Below are 11,302 nucleotides of genomic sequence, written 5' to 3' on the forward strand. Positions count from 1 at the left end.
AGGTTCGACGTTGTTTTATGCGTATTTGAGTTATATGGTTGGTTACCGAATGTTGTTCGGAGTCCCGGATGAGATCACAGACGTCACGAGGGTTTCCGGAATGGTCCGGAAACGAAGATTGATATATAGGATGACCTCATTTGATTACCGGAAGGTTTTCGGAGTTACCGGGAATGTACCGGGAATGACGAATGGGTTCCGGAAGTTCACCGGGGGGGGGGGGGCAACCCACCCCGGGGAAGCCCATAGGCCATGAGGGTGGCGCACCAGCCCTTAGTGGGCTGGTGGGACAGCCCAAAAGGGCTCTATGCGCCATACAAAGGAAAATCAAAGAGAAAAAAAAGGGAGGTGGGAAGGAAGGGAAGGACTCCCACCCACCAAACCAAGTCCAACTCGGTTTGGGGGGGGGAGCCTTCCCCCCTTGGACTCGGCCGACCCCCTTGGGGCTCAAGGCAAGGTCCCCTCCATCCCACCTATATATACAGAGGTATTGGGGCTGATTTGAGACGACTTTTCCACGGCAGCCCGACCACATACCTCCACGGTTTTTCCTCTAGATCGCGTTTCTGCGGAGCTCGGGCGGAGCCCTGCTGAGACAAGGTCATCACCAACCTCCGGAGCACCGTCACGCTGCCGAAGAACTCTTCTACCTCTCCATCTCTCTTGCTGGATCAAGAAGGCCGAGATCATCGTCGAGTTGTACGTGTGCTGAACGCGGAGGTGCCGTCCGTTCGGTACTAGATCGTGGGACTGATCGCGGGATTGTTCGCGGGGCGGATCGAGGGACGTGAGGACGTTCCACTACATCAACCGCGTTCAGTAACGCTTCTGCTGTACGATCTACAAGGGTACGTAGATCACTCATCCCCTCTCGTAGATGGACATCACCATGATAAGTCTTCGTGCGCGTAGGAAATTTTTTGTTTCCCATGGGACGTTCCCCAACACCGTCAACCATGCATAGTACTCGCGCGTCAACGCCTACTCCGTTAACTAGCTCGACGTGGCTACAGTGGAGACGACCGTACCGCTGACCGGTGCGGGCTCCGATTCGTCAACCATGCATAGTACTGGCGCGCCAGCGCCTACTCCATTAACTAGCCCGACGTGGCTACAGTGGAGACAACCGTACCGTTGACCGACGCTGGATCCCGCAAGACGACGCCGGACGTACAAGACGCTTCTGCGTGGGGAGCACACACCAACCTAATAGGCAGCCGGTGGGCCCCTCAAGCGACAAGACTAATCCATAGTGTAAACACTGTGGTAGAACTCGAGCCGGCTGCTCCTTCTTCCTTCTCCGTCGAACAACTCAAGGAGCATACTGTAAACACTCTGGTTCATCAACCACTCCGGCAGGATTAGGGGTATTATTATCTCTCACGGAAAGCCCCGAACGACAAGGGATGGATGGAGATTTATTGTACTTGGTATGTGGCATGTAAATAAAATAAAAGCAAAAGAGTAGGGTGAAAAAGAAATCCAAATGTTCATTGGGTTGCTAAAAAAAGATGGTACTAGTGAGTAGTAGGAATATGAAATGCCAACTCAGTCACAAATAGGTGTACATAAAAAAAATTGCATGGCGTGGTGGTGTGGAGCGATAGAGAAGGAGCAGGAGGCCACGCGGCAACTTGAGCTGCAACTGCAACTGAGGTCGGGTGGATTCATTTGATGCATTTTGTTTTTTGTTTTTTGACGGAACAGATGCAGATGCAGTTGGGGGGGTTGAATTGATGATGATGAGTAAAAAGAGGAGAGCCAACCGAACCAACGGACGGATGACGGCAGCGACGAGGCCGAGGGCCCATCCGGGCCGTCCCATCCTTTGCCCTCTCTCTCTCTGATGTGGCGACTCCCGAGGCCTTCACTCTCACCCAACCCAACGCACCGGCAGCGCACCCAAAGCGGCAGAGGTCTTCCTCCTCCTCCTCCTGCTTAGTACTACTTACTTACTACTTGTGAGAGCAGAGCAGAGGGGAGTGAGAGTGAAGACCTCCTCCTCCCACCCCCACCCCCCACCCCCACCCCCACACCCACACCGGAGAAGACAAGACGAGACCGCCTCCGCCGACTTAAAGGTTGAATCTTTCCTTTCCCCCCTTGAATTGCCTTCCCTTCAAGATTCATTGTCCAGCAGTCCAGTTCATCACCAGGTTGCGTTCAAGATTCATTGCCCTCCCCTTCTGTGCTGCTGCTTGTTATTAGGCCGCCAAGATTATTTCTTTCTTTCTTTCGCACTCCCCTTCTCCTGTCCTGTCTAGGGTTCTTAGCTTTTTTTTTCTTGTTGTATCTTTGGCACTCCCCTTCTCCTCTCCTGTCTTGTCTAGGGTTCTTAGGTTTTTTTCTATCTCTCTTTCTTGGATTTCGATTTGGATCTCCCTCTCCTTGTTTGACCCACCGCCCACACAGATTTGTTTCTGGACGAGGTTTCCACTGCTTCTTCTTTTTTTCCACTAAGAAAAAAACAGAGACTCTTGCTCACTTCTTTCCTTCTTTCTTTCTTTTCTCTTCTCATACAGTATGACAGTACTATGACACTGTTGGATTTATTTTCTTTTGTTTCTCATACAGTATGACACTGTTGGATTCTTGTTGCAAACAAAACAAAATGCATACTCTAATACTCTCTCTTAGGATGCTTTACTTCTTCTTCCTTCTTTCTTAAATTCATTCTGCACTAGTACTAGTACTATTTAGGATAATTCATTCTGCATTATGCGTGCTCTAGTCTGTGATGTGACCCCACCAATTGGGTTTGACATATGATAGGATTCAGGAATACCTTCTTCCCATACCATATCTTTTGTGACCACGGTATCAGCATCATTCTTAATTCCTGTTTACAAGGTTAATGCATCTAATCATGCGCAGAAAGTATGGTTTTGATTTATAGTTTCATACAATGTCTCCTGGCCCAAGGATAGAAAATGTTCCTCTGTTTGGGGTTACCTAGAGAGTAAATCTTATTCAGCATGCACGGCATTACTTTTGTGATCACGGTATATCAGTATCATTATTAGCAATTCATTCATATCTACAAAGTTACTGATCCTATATATGGACACACAATATATATATATATATATATATATATATATATATATATATATATATATATATATTTTGATTCACACAAGGTCTCACAGTGAAGCACAAAATGCATAACTCTGTTTGGGGGCTAGCTAGAGAAGACTAGAGAGTAAAAACCTTCTTCATCGTACACAGCATTACTTTTGTGATCCTCATTGATTCCTATTTACATGTATATAACTCTGTTTACAGCAGCTAGAGAGTAAACCTTCTTCTTCATTCTATAGAGCGTTTATTTTTGTGAATCAAATTCTGTTTCCTGTGTCCCTTGGTACTACTACCTACTGCTTACTAATCATTGCTGTCCTTTTGATCTTGTTCAGGATGGACCCGCATGATGGAGAGCCTGCTGATGACGAGTTGCCACCACCACCCCCTCTGCCTCCCAACGTGGTGCCCATCAAAGCACAAGATGCTGATGCTGCTGCTGCCAGTGAGAGCCAACCTCCACCTCCACCTCCAAGCAAGCCAGCAAAGCCTAGGAGGCACATAATGGCCAGACCTGCCAATGGGTTGGGGAAGAAGGGTCAGCCCATCCAGCTGCTTGCTAACCACTACAAAGTCTCTGTCAAGCCTTCAGAGGAGTTCTTCAACCACTACTACGTAAGAAGCACACTTGCTTTCTTTCCTAGTAATAACTACTTCACACAAGTCACATGTTTATGCATCACCTCAAGTTATTGCATTTGCATATCCCCATGCTGATTTTGGTAGCTCTGTTATGCTTTGGTGATGGGTAGGTCAATCTCAAGTATGAGGATGATACGCCGGTCGATAGCAAGGGCATCGGCAGAAAGGTCCTTGATAAGCTGCAGCACACCTACCGGTCTGAGCTCGCGGATAAGGACTTTGCATATGATGGTGAAAAGAGCCTCTTCACTATTGGAGCTCTTCCTCAGATCAACAATGAATTCATCGTGGTATTGGAAGACATCGCTAGTGGAAAGTGAGTTCTTGACCTGCTTGCATGCAATCTGTTTCTATCTAGTACCATGCTCAGTGTTCAGTGCAAGGTCTAACTCTATTTTACTTGGTTGTAGGACTGCTGCCGGGAGTCCTGGAGGCAACAATGGTAGTCCTGGAGGTGGCGACCAGAAGAGGGTGAGGAGACCCTACCAGGCCAAGACCTTCAAGGTGGAGCTCAACTTTGCGGCAACAATTCCTATGGCTGCAATTGGGCAGGCCATCAGAGGTCAGGAATCAGAGCACTCCCTTGAGGCTCTACGAGTTCTTGACATCATACTGAGGCAGCATTCTGCAAAACAGTATGTATCTACTCCTATGCCTCCTCAAACGTTCCTCCGTGCTTAAGCTGCCTCACGACTGCGCTTTATGTTTTCTGACGATCCGCAGGGGCTGCCTTCTAGTTCGTCAGTCGTTTTTTCACAACAACCCTAGCAGTTTTGTTGACTTGGGTGGTGGTGTGATGGGGTGCCGGGGATTTCACTCAAGCTTCCGTGGTACACAGAGTGGACTCTCCCTAAACATCGGTATGCATATCATCACCCATCAAGTATTCTTGTATAAAATCCACCGTTCAAGTTGCGATGGCTACATATGATTTAATATTCGCATGTCAAAATTATTTTAACTTGCAGATGTTTCAACAACCATGATAGTTAAACCTGGTCCTGTCATCGACTTTCTTCTTGCTAACCAGAAAGTTGACCACCCCGACAAAATCGACTGGCAGAAGGTAAGTTGCATCTCTGATGTTCTTAATAATATTGCGCGAACAGTCGTGCAAGCATATCTAATTTGCCTGCTTGCCTAACAGGCCAAGCGTGCTCTCAAGAACTTGAGGATAAAAACCACTCCTGCAAATTCAGAGTTCAAGATTGTTGGGTTGAGTGAGAGAAATTGCAATGAACAGATGTGAGAGTTCCCCCTTGCCGCTTTAATCATCTTTACCAGTGCTTATATAAATTAGTAATTCAGAAAAGTGTCCTGTTGTTTCTAGCTTGTTCTATCTTGTGCATTTTTCTGCTACTTATTTCATTGCTTTTGTGATTGGCATGTTTAACTAGGTTCCCATTGAAGCGGAGGAATGGGGACACCATTGATACTGTTGAGATTACTGTCTATGATTACTTTGTGAAGAATAGAGGCATAGAACTGCGCTACTCTGGCAATCTTCCCTGCATCAATGCTGGGAGGCCAAAGCGTCCGACCTATTTCCCTGTGGAGGTTCGTTTCACTGTTTTGCTGGTTTACCTTTCTGAAATTTCATCTCGAGTCCTGATGTGAACTTCTTGTATGACCAGCTTTGCACGCTTGTTCCTCTGCAAAGATACACGAAGTCTCTGTCAACTCTGCAGAGGTCTGCGCTTGTCGAGAAGTCAAGACAGAAGCCTCACGAGAGAATGTCAACCCTTAATGATGTGAGTTATCATCAGCTAGAATATTCTAGCTTGCTTGCTGCAACCATATATATGCAAGGCACTTGACTCACGGTTCATGCTATCTTCTTATTCTATATGCAAGGCACTTAAGCGTAGCAACTATGACGCTGACCCCATGCTGAAGGCGTGTGGCATTTCCATCGCGCAAAATTTCACTCAGATTGAAGGGAGGGTCCTGCCTGCTCCCAAGGTTAGTCACTGATAATTCTCTGAGCTTAGTATCCTCCCAAATGAAAGCTCGATGTTCTTCTGAATGCATCTAATTAACCATTCTATCATGTAGCTGAAAGCTGGTAACGGTGAAGAGTTCTTCGCACGCAACGGACGCTGGAATATTGCGAGGAAGGTCAACATTTTCTCTTTTCTTTCTAACATGTCTTTCTATCAGTGTTCCTTCTGTTTGTTGATTCTTTTTTTATTTCAGAAGCTGATTAGGACAAGTACTGTCAAGAGGTGGTCCGTTGTCAATTTCTCTGCGCGCTGCGATCTTCGTGGTCTTGTCCAAGACCTTAAAAGGGTTGCGACTGGAATGGGACTTGTATGTTGCTGCTTCTCTGCAACATCTTCTCTTAGTTTTTCTTCTTTTCTGCTGATCAACTTCATTTGTTTGCAGGAATATGAGGATCCTCATACTGTAATTGAAGAGAGCCCGGCACTGAGACGAGCTCCGGTGGCACGAAGAGTGGAGGAGATGTTTGCTCAGATAAGGGCCAGGCTACCTGGAGCACCCTTGTTCCTTTTGTGCCTTCTCCCTGAGAGGAAGAATTGCGAAGTTTATGGTTAGTTCATCTTTATTCTTTTTGGTTGTTACCCTTCTGTTTGGGAATAATATCTACTATAATATATATGTGCTTGAACCTGCTGCAGGTCCTTGGAAGAAGAAGTGTCTTGCTGATTTCGGCATAGTCACCCAATGTCTAGCTCCGCAAAGAGTCAATGATCAGTACTTGAGTAATTTGCTACTCAAGATAAATGCTAAGGTTTGTTGACGTGGCCCTGGTTTCTTTTCTTTCTTATAACTGTATATTTTATTGACTCATGTCTGTTCGTCTTTCCGCCCCAGCTTGGTGGCCTCAACACATTGCTTCAAATCGAAGCAGCCCGTGCAATACCCATTGTGGGGAAGGTGCCTACTATCATCCTGGGCATGGATGTGTCACATGGTCAGCCTGGGCAGTCCGACAGGCCTTCCATTGCTGCGGTAATTGGGATGCAGATTTTTTACTCTCTGAAATCTGAATAGTAGCTCAGGTTTCATTTCATTTTCATCTATAAATGTGTCTTAGATCTTCAACAATGAAGATAGTATCCCAAATTGTCGTCGCTATCTGTTCACAGTTCTGCAGTCCTGCAAGGTTTCTTTAAGCTATCTTGTGTGGAAGGTATAGCGCATGGTTGGTTTTGTCCTGACAAAACTTGGCCGCTCAACCATGAATGCATGATGTGCCTGTTTCTTATCCTTGTCTGGTTGATGATGTAACTGTTCTTTATGGTCATGTGATGAAAAAAAATCGCTGGTAATCTCATGTAACCAATTTAACCTGCTGACTAACTTTATTTTATTAACTGTTAACAAATCAGTTCACAGTTTCCTTTAAGAAGTGTTCATTGTTGTATATACCACATAGACGAAATATAACCCAAGAAATTGGGATATGGAAAATGAACCGTGAGTAATCACAGTTTGGATACATTTTCGTAAACAGACTGTCATCGATCAATTTTACACTTCTTTTAAAATAATAAATGTCATCTGTCACTTTGGAATGTGAACAAGCACGTATTTTGGCCAGTAGGTTGAGCCCACATTAGTCCTTGAACAGTTGGATTGCATATCTTGTTCTAGAACACTGATTGGAAGCAACGTAGCGTTCTGTATAAGCTATGCTATTGGAATGTGACTGGCGCCATCCACAAGTTTATGCTACTGCCGGTGCTGGATATTACTTATCTTCTAAGTGTTGTTGTTATGACTACTGGTATGGTAACTATGGCTTTTGGATTTTATTTAGGTGGTGAGTTCTCGTGAGTGGCCTCTCATCTCTAAATACAGAGCAACAGTGCACACTCAGTCACCCAAACAGGAGATGATGGCCTCATTGTTTAAACCACGGGGAACTGAAGATGATGGCCTCATTCGGTACTTGTCAATCTTGAGTCCAGTTCATTGTCCAAACTATGTGTGTGTGTGTGTGTGTGCGTCATTGTATGTATGGTGTGCTATGTTGCACGCTTTCCTAATGGAATGGATTTGCAGGGAATCACTTATTGACTTCTACACTAGTTCTGGGAAGCGGAAGCCAGACCAGGTTATCATCTTCAGGTACCAAGTTGTGAAACTACTAGTAACTAGTATTTGCCTAATAGCAGTAAAGTTTTGTAGTTCCTGAAATGTTTCTCTGCTGAAAACGGAATGGATACATCACAACACATAACTGATGCTATTTTCAGGGATGGAGTCAGCGAAAGCCAGTTTACCCAGGTGATAAACATCGAGCTTGAGCAGATCATCGAGGTAGTGTATTTATTTGATCCCAACCTGTGCTTGTTACAACAATACTTGTAACCTACGTACGAGTAAGTAATTATCCCGTGCTGGGCCGCATTAGTCATTTCATCTGCTTCTATAACCAACCAATGCAGGCATGCAAGTGCCTTGACGACAAGTGGGAGCCCAAGTTCACAGTCATTGTTGCTCAGAAGAACCATCACACCAGATTTTTCCAGACAAATTCGCCAGAAAATGTTCCTCCTGGTAAACGTTTTTCCAGACTCCACTGCTTTTTATACGTGGATATGCATGCAGTTTTTCCTTCTTCTGTGAAATGATTGTAACAGCAAGTGTCCATGTCCATCACTGTGTAGGTACGGTGGTGGATAAACAAGTGTGCCATCCCAAGAACTTTGACTTCTACATGTGTGCGCATGCTGGGATGATTGTAAGTAGTAGAGTAAACTCTGCTTTCTGCTCTGTTGTTGCTTACTAGCACTAGCATTTCCGAGTAAGTAGGGTGGTGGTGGTGGTGGTGGTTTGCAGGTGTGTTACTTAAGCTGCTGTTTATTTAAATGTTTTATGTGTGGCAGGGCACGTCGAGGCCAACGCATTACCATGTTCTGCATGATGAGATTGGCTTCAGCGCGGACGAGCTCCAGGAGTTTGTCCACTCGCTTTCTTATGTGTACGTGCTACTAGTTTTTTGTTGGTTCTTGTGATAAATTGTGTCAAGCAAGCAAGCAAGCAAGCATTGTCTGAACCTGTTGCTGTGGCCTTTCCTTTCAGGTACCAGAGGAGCACGACGGCGATTTCAGTAGGTATGTGACCCGCTCTTGCTTCTTTGTCTGTTGTGTGTGCCTCGGCCTCGGCCTCGGCCTCGGCTAGTGTAAGTAGGAAGTAACAAGTTGTTTGCTCCTTGTTGGAATGGTGCAGCTGCTCCAATAGCGTACGCGCATCTGGCGGCGGCGCAGGTGGGCACCTTCATGAAGTTTGAGGACATGTCGGACACTTCGTCGAGCCAGGGAGGGGGCCACACGTCGGTGGGCAGCGCCTCGGTGCCGGAGCTGCCTCGGCTGCATGAGAAAGTGAGGAGCTCCATGTTCTTCTGCTGATGGGCTCGGCTGTTGTCGAACTTGATGGATGCTGACCTCCGTCACCGCGTGTCTGTATAAAACCTATCTATCTATCTATCAATCTATCTATCTTATGTATGTAGGTAGCACCTGGAACTCTAGCTGTATGGGTGCCCGTAGAATGAACAAGTAAGTCGGTAGTGCGTTGTTGTCGCTGCTGGGAAGCATGGAAGTGGTGCATGCTATCGTTCCTGTCGGCGTCGTTGAACCAACCAACCAACCAACCTACCTTACCTTAGCGTAAACCTTGGATGATGTGGTAGCTAGACTAGAGACTAGACTTTGGTGGAGTAGTGGCAGTATGTATGTTTGAACAATGTTATGTTTGTTGGTGTTGTGGGATCATATGATATCTACCTATCTCCGAGTTGAGTATGGTATGGTGTTGCAGGCAGGCAGGCAGGCAGGCGTGTGATTTGTTTGGATGGCTTGGAGGTATCCTACTGAGTAAGTAGGGTATGGTTGTGGATTTGTGGTGTTTCATCACAGCTTTGAGAAAATGGTGTGCAAGCTCAATTCAATTAATTTCATCCAGAGCGAGCAAGCAGAGTGCAAACAAACAAACAAAAACAATTATGGCAGCCATCAACCAAAGCTCCCTATTTCTATCAAGAGCAGAGCAGAGCAGAGTGGCAAACTGCAACTCAACCAATCCATCCATGCATCTATGTATATCTATATCTAAGTAGAGTAGGTGTAGATTTGAAGGGAACACCAAGAGAGTATGTAGGCAACCCAAATCAAGCACACTAAAAACTCTGAGAGCAAGCAAGCCAAAAACAATTCAAAAAATGTCTCTTGTCATCCATGAATGAAAAGAAAAGAAAAGAATGGATTAGGTTATGGGTCCTGTTCCTTGAGCAGTTGGATGAGGTAGTCCCTGGCGCTGAGGTAGCAGGTGAGGGAGACGCTCTGGTACAAGAGCTCGTATCTGTAGAGGTTGAGGGACGCCATCCTCGCGTATCTCTCCATGCTCAACCTCTCGTACACCGCCGGGATCGTCAGACCGCCCACCACAACTGATGCATCAATCCATACATCAGAAGCAGAACTCAAGTGATCCGACAATGGCGTCGTATTCAGAGTTTCAGACAAGATAGAAAGACAAGAAAGAACGAAAGACAATAAAGAAGAAGAAGAAGAAGAACGTGCCTGCGTAGCAGAGCGTGGGCAGGTCGCGCGCGATGCGGCCGAGCAGCGCGGCGGCGGCGAGGCAGGCCAAGACGCGGCCGGACCCCGGCTGGCCCTGCGCGACGCGGCGGAAGGCGGAGGCCAGGCCGGCGAGGCCGGAGCGGACCAGCGCGGCGAGCTCGTCGGCCGCCGGCTGCAGGTCGGGGATGGGCGGGGCGGGGCGGCCGAGGAGGCGCGCGGCCCTGGACCAGGCGTACAGCACCGACAGCAGCAGGAGGAGCACGTCGGCGGCCAGCGAGACGGCCGTGTAATTGGAATTGGAATTGTATTGGAAGAGGATCCAGGAGGAGACGGCGGCCGCCAGGAGCAGCGCGCTCAGGTCCGCCCGGCCTCGCCGCCACAGCACCACGTCCGTCACTGCGATTGATTGCTATGAGTTGAATCGGTACAATCGTAGCTTGCTGATAGAGATAGAAATAGAGAGGGAGAAAGAGGAGGTTTGCTGACCGAATTCTCCGGCGTGGTGATGGCGGCGGCGATCCATGGATGGATGATTCACTTTCCCAAATGATTTTCGCTGCCTGCCTGCTGTTGGCTGGAAAGGAATGCGACCCGACCGAGTGTCCAGCCTGTCAATCCTACCTGTCAAACAACTCTCTCTCTCTCTCTCCCCACCACAATTCATGTCCCACACTTCACTTATTACAGCACCTACACCCACATGCTTTCACAAAACAAAAAAAACCGCCCACACCCCTTATAAACGTCCGGACAAGCCGTTCGATCACTGTCCGGTCACAACCCAAACATACTCCCAAAACGACCCTCAAACGTTCGGACAGATCGACACCCCTCATATCCATCCCAAATATGGCGAGGATATGTGGGAGCCCGCCCGACTGCTTCGCCCATCATCGACCCCACCTATATGTCAGCCTGGACCACCATGCACCCCACTAAATACCCGAATCGGGAAAACCCTAGACATCCGACAGTTTACTCTCCCGTCCACCCCACTTTCCCTCCCCACGCTCTTATTTGATGGCCGG

The 11,302-nt window shown here is 47.2% G+C and overlaps 2 protein-coding genes across 2 annotated transcripts; one reads left to right on the forward strand and one right to left on the reverse strand.

Annotated features, from left to right (window-relative positions):
* The first annotated feature begins 2,132 nt into the window (after nucleotides 1-2,132).
* LOC123452899 (protein argonaute 4B-like) lies at nucleotides 2,133-9,516 on the forward strand. Its single transcript, XM_045129636.1, is given in 24 exon segments — nucleotides 2,133-2,156; nucleotides 3,417-3,524; nucleotides 3,527-3,696; nucleotides 3,834-4,039; nucleotides 4,134-4,358; nucleotides 4,447-4,583; nucleotides 4,692-4,789; nucleotides 4,871-4,968; nucleotides 5,121-5,280; nucleotides 5,358-5,474; nucleotides 5,578-5,685; nucleotides 5,779-5,841; nucleotides 5,920-6,033; nucleotides 6,109-6,274; nucleotides 6,363-6,475; nucleotides 6,559-6,696; nucleotides 7,508-7,635; nucleotides 7,753-7,818; nucleotides 7,947-8,010; nucleotides 8,139-8,250; nucleotides 8,361-8,434; nucleotides 8,580-8,674; nucleotides 8,776-8,807; nucleotides 8,923-9,516. Coding segments are annotated over 23 exon segments (2,760 nt in total). The 5' UTR covers nucleotides 2,133-2,156; nucleotides 3,417-3,427; the 3' UTR covers nucleotides 9,102-9,516.
* A 168-nt stretch (nucleotides 9,517-9,684) lies between these two features.
* On the reverse strand, nucleotides 9,685-10,923 carry LOC123452907 (reticulon-like protein B12). The gene is made up of 3 exons (XM_045129648.1): nucleotides 10,761-10,923; nucleotides 10,275-10,670; nucleotides 9,685-10,141 (listed from the first exon to the last, which is right to left on the reverse strand). Exons 1-3 carry the CDS (start codon nucleotides 10,795-10,797, stop codon nucleotides 9,963-9,965), a joined length of 612 nt encoding a protein of 203 aa, XP_044985583.1. The 5' UTR covers nucleotides 10,798-10,923; the 3' UTR covers nucleotides 9,685-9,962.
* Nucleotides 10,924-11,302: the final 379 nt, after the last annotated feature.

This window comes from Hordeum vulgare, chromosome 1H, assembly GCF_904849725.1.
Source record: "Hordeum vulgare subsp. vulgare chromosome 1H, MorexV3_pseudomolecules_assembly, whole genome shotgun sequence".
Lineage (NCBI taxonomy): Eukaryota > Viridiplantae > Streptophyta > Magnoliopsida > Poales > Poaceae > Hordeum > Hordeum vulgare.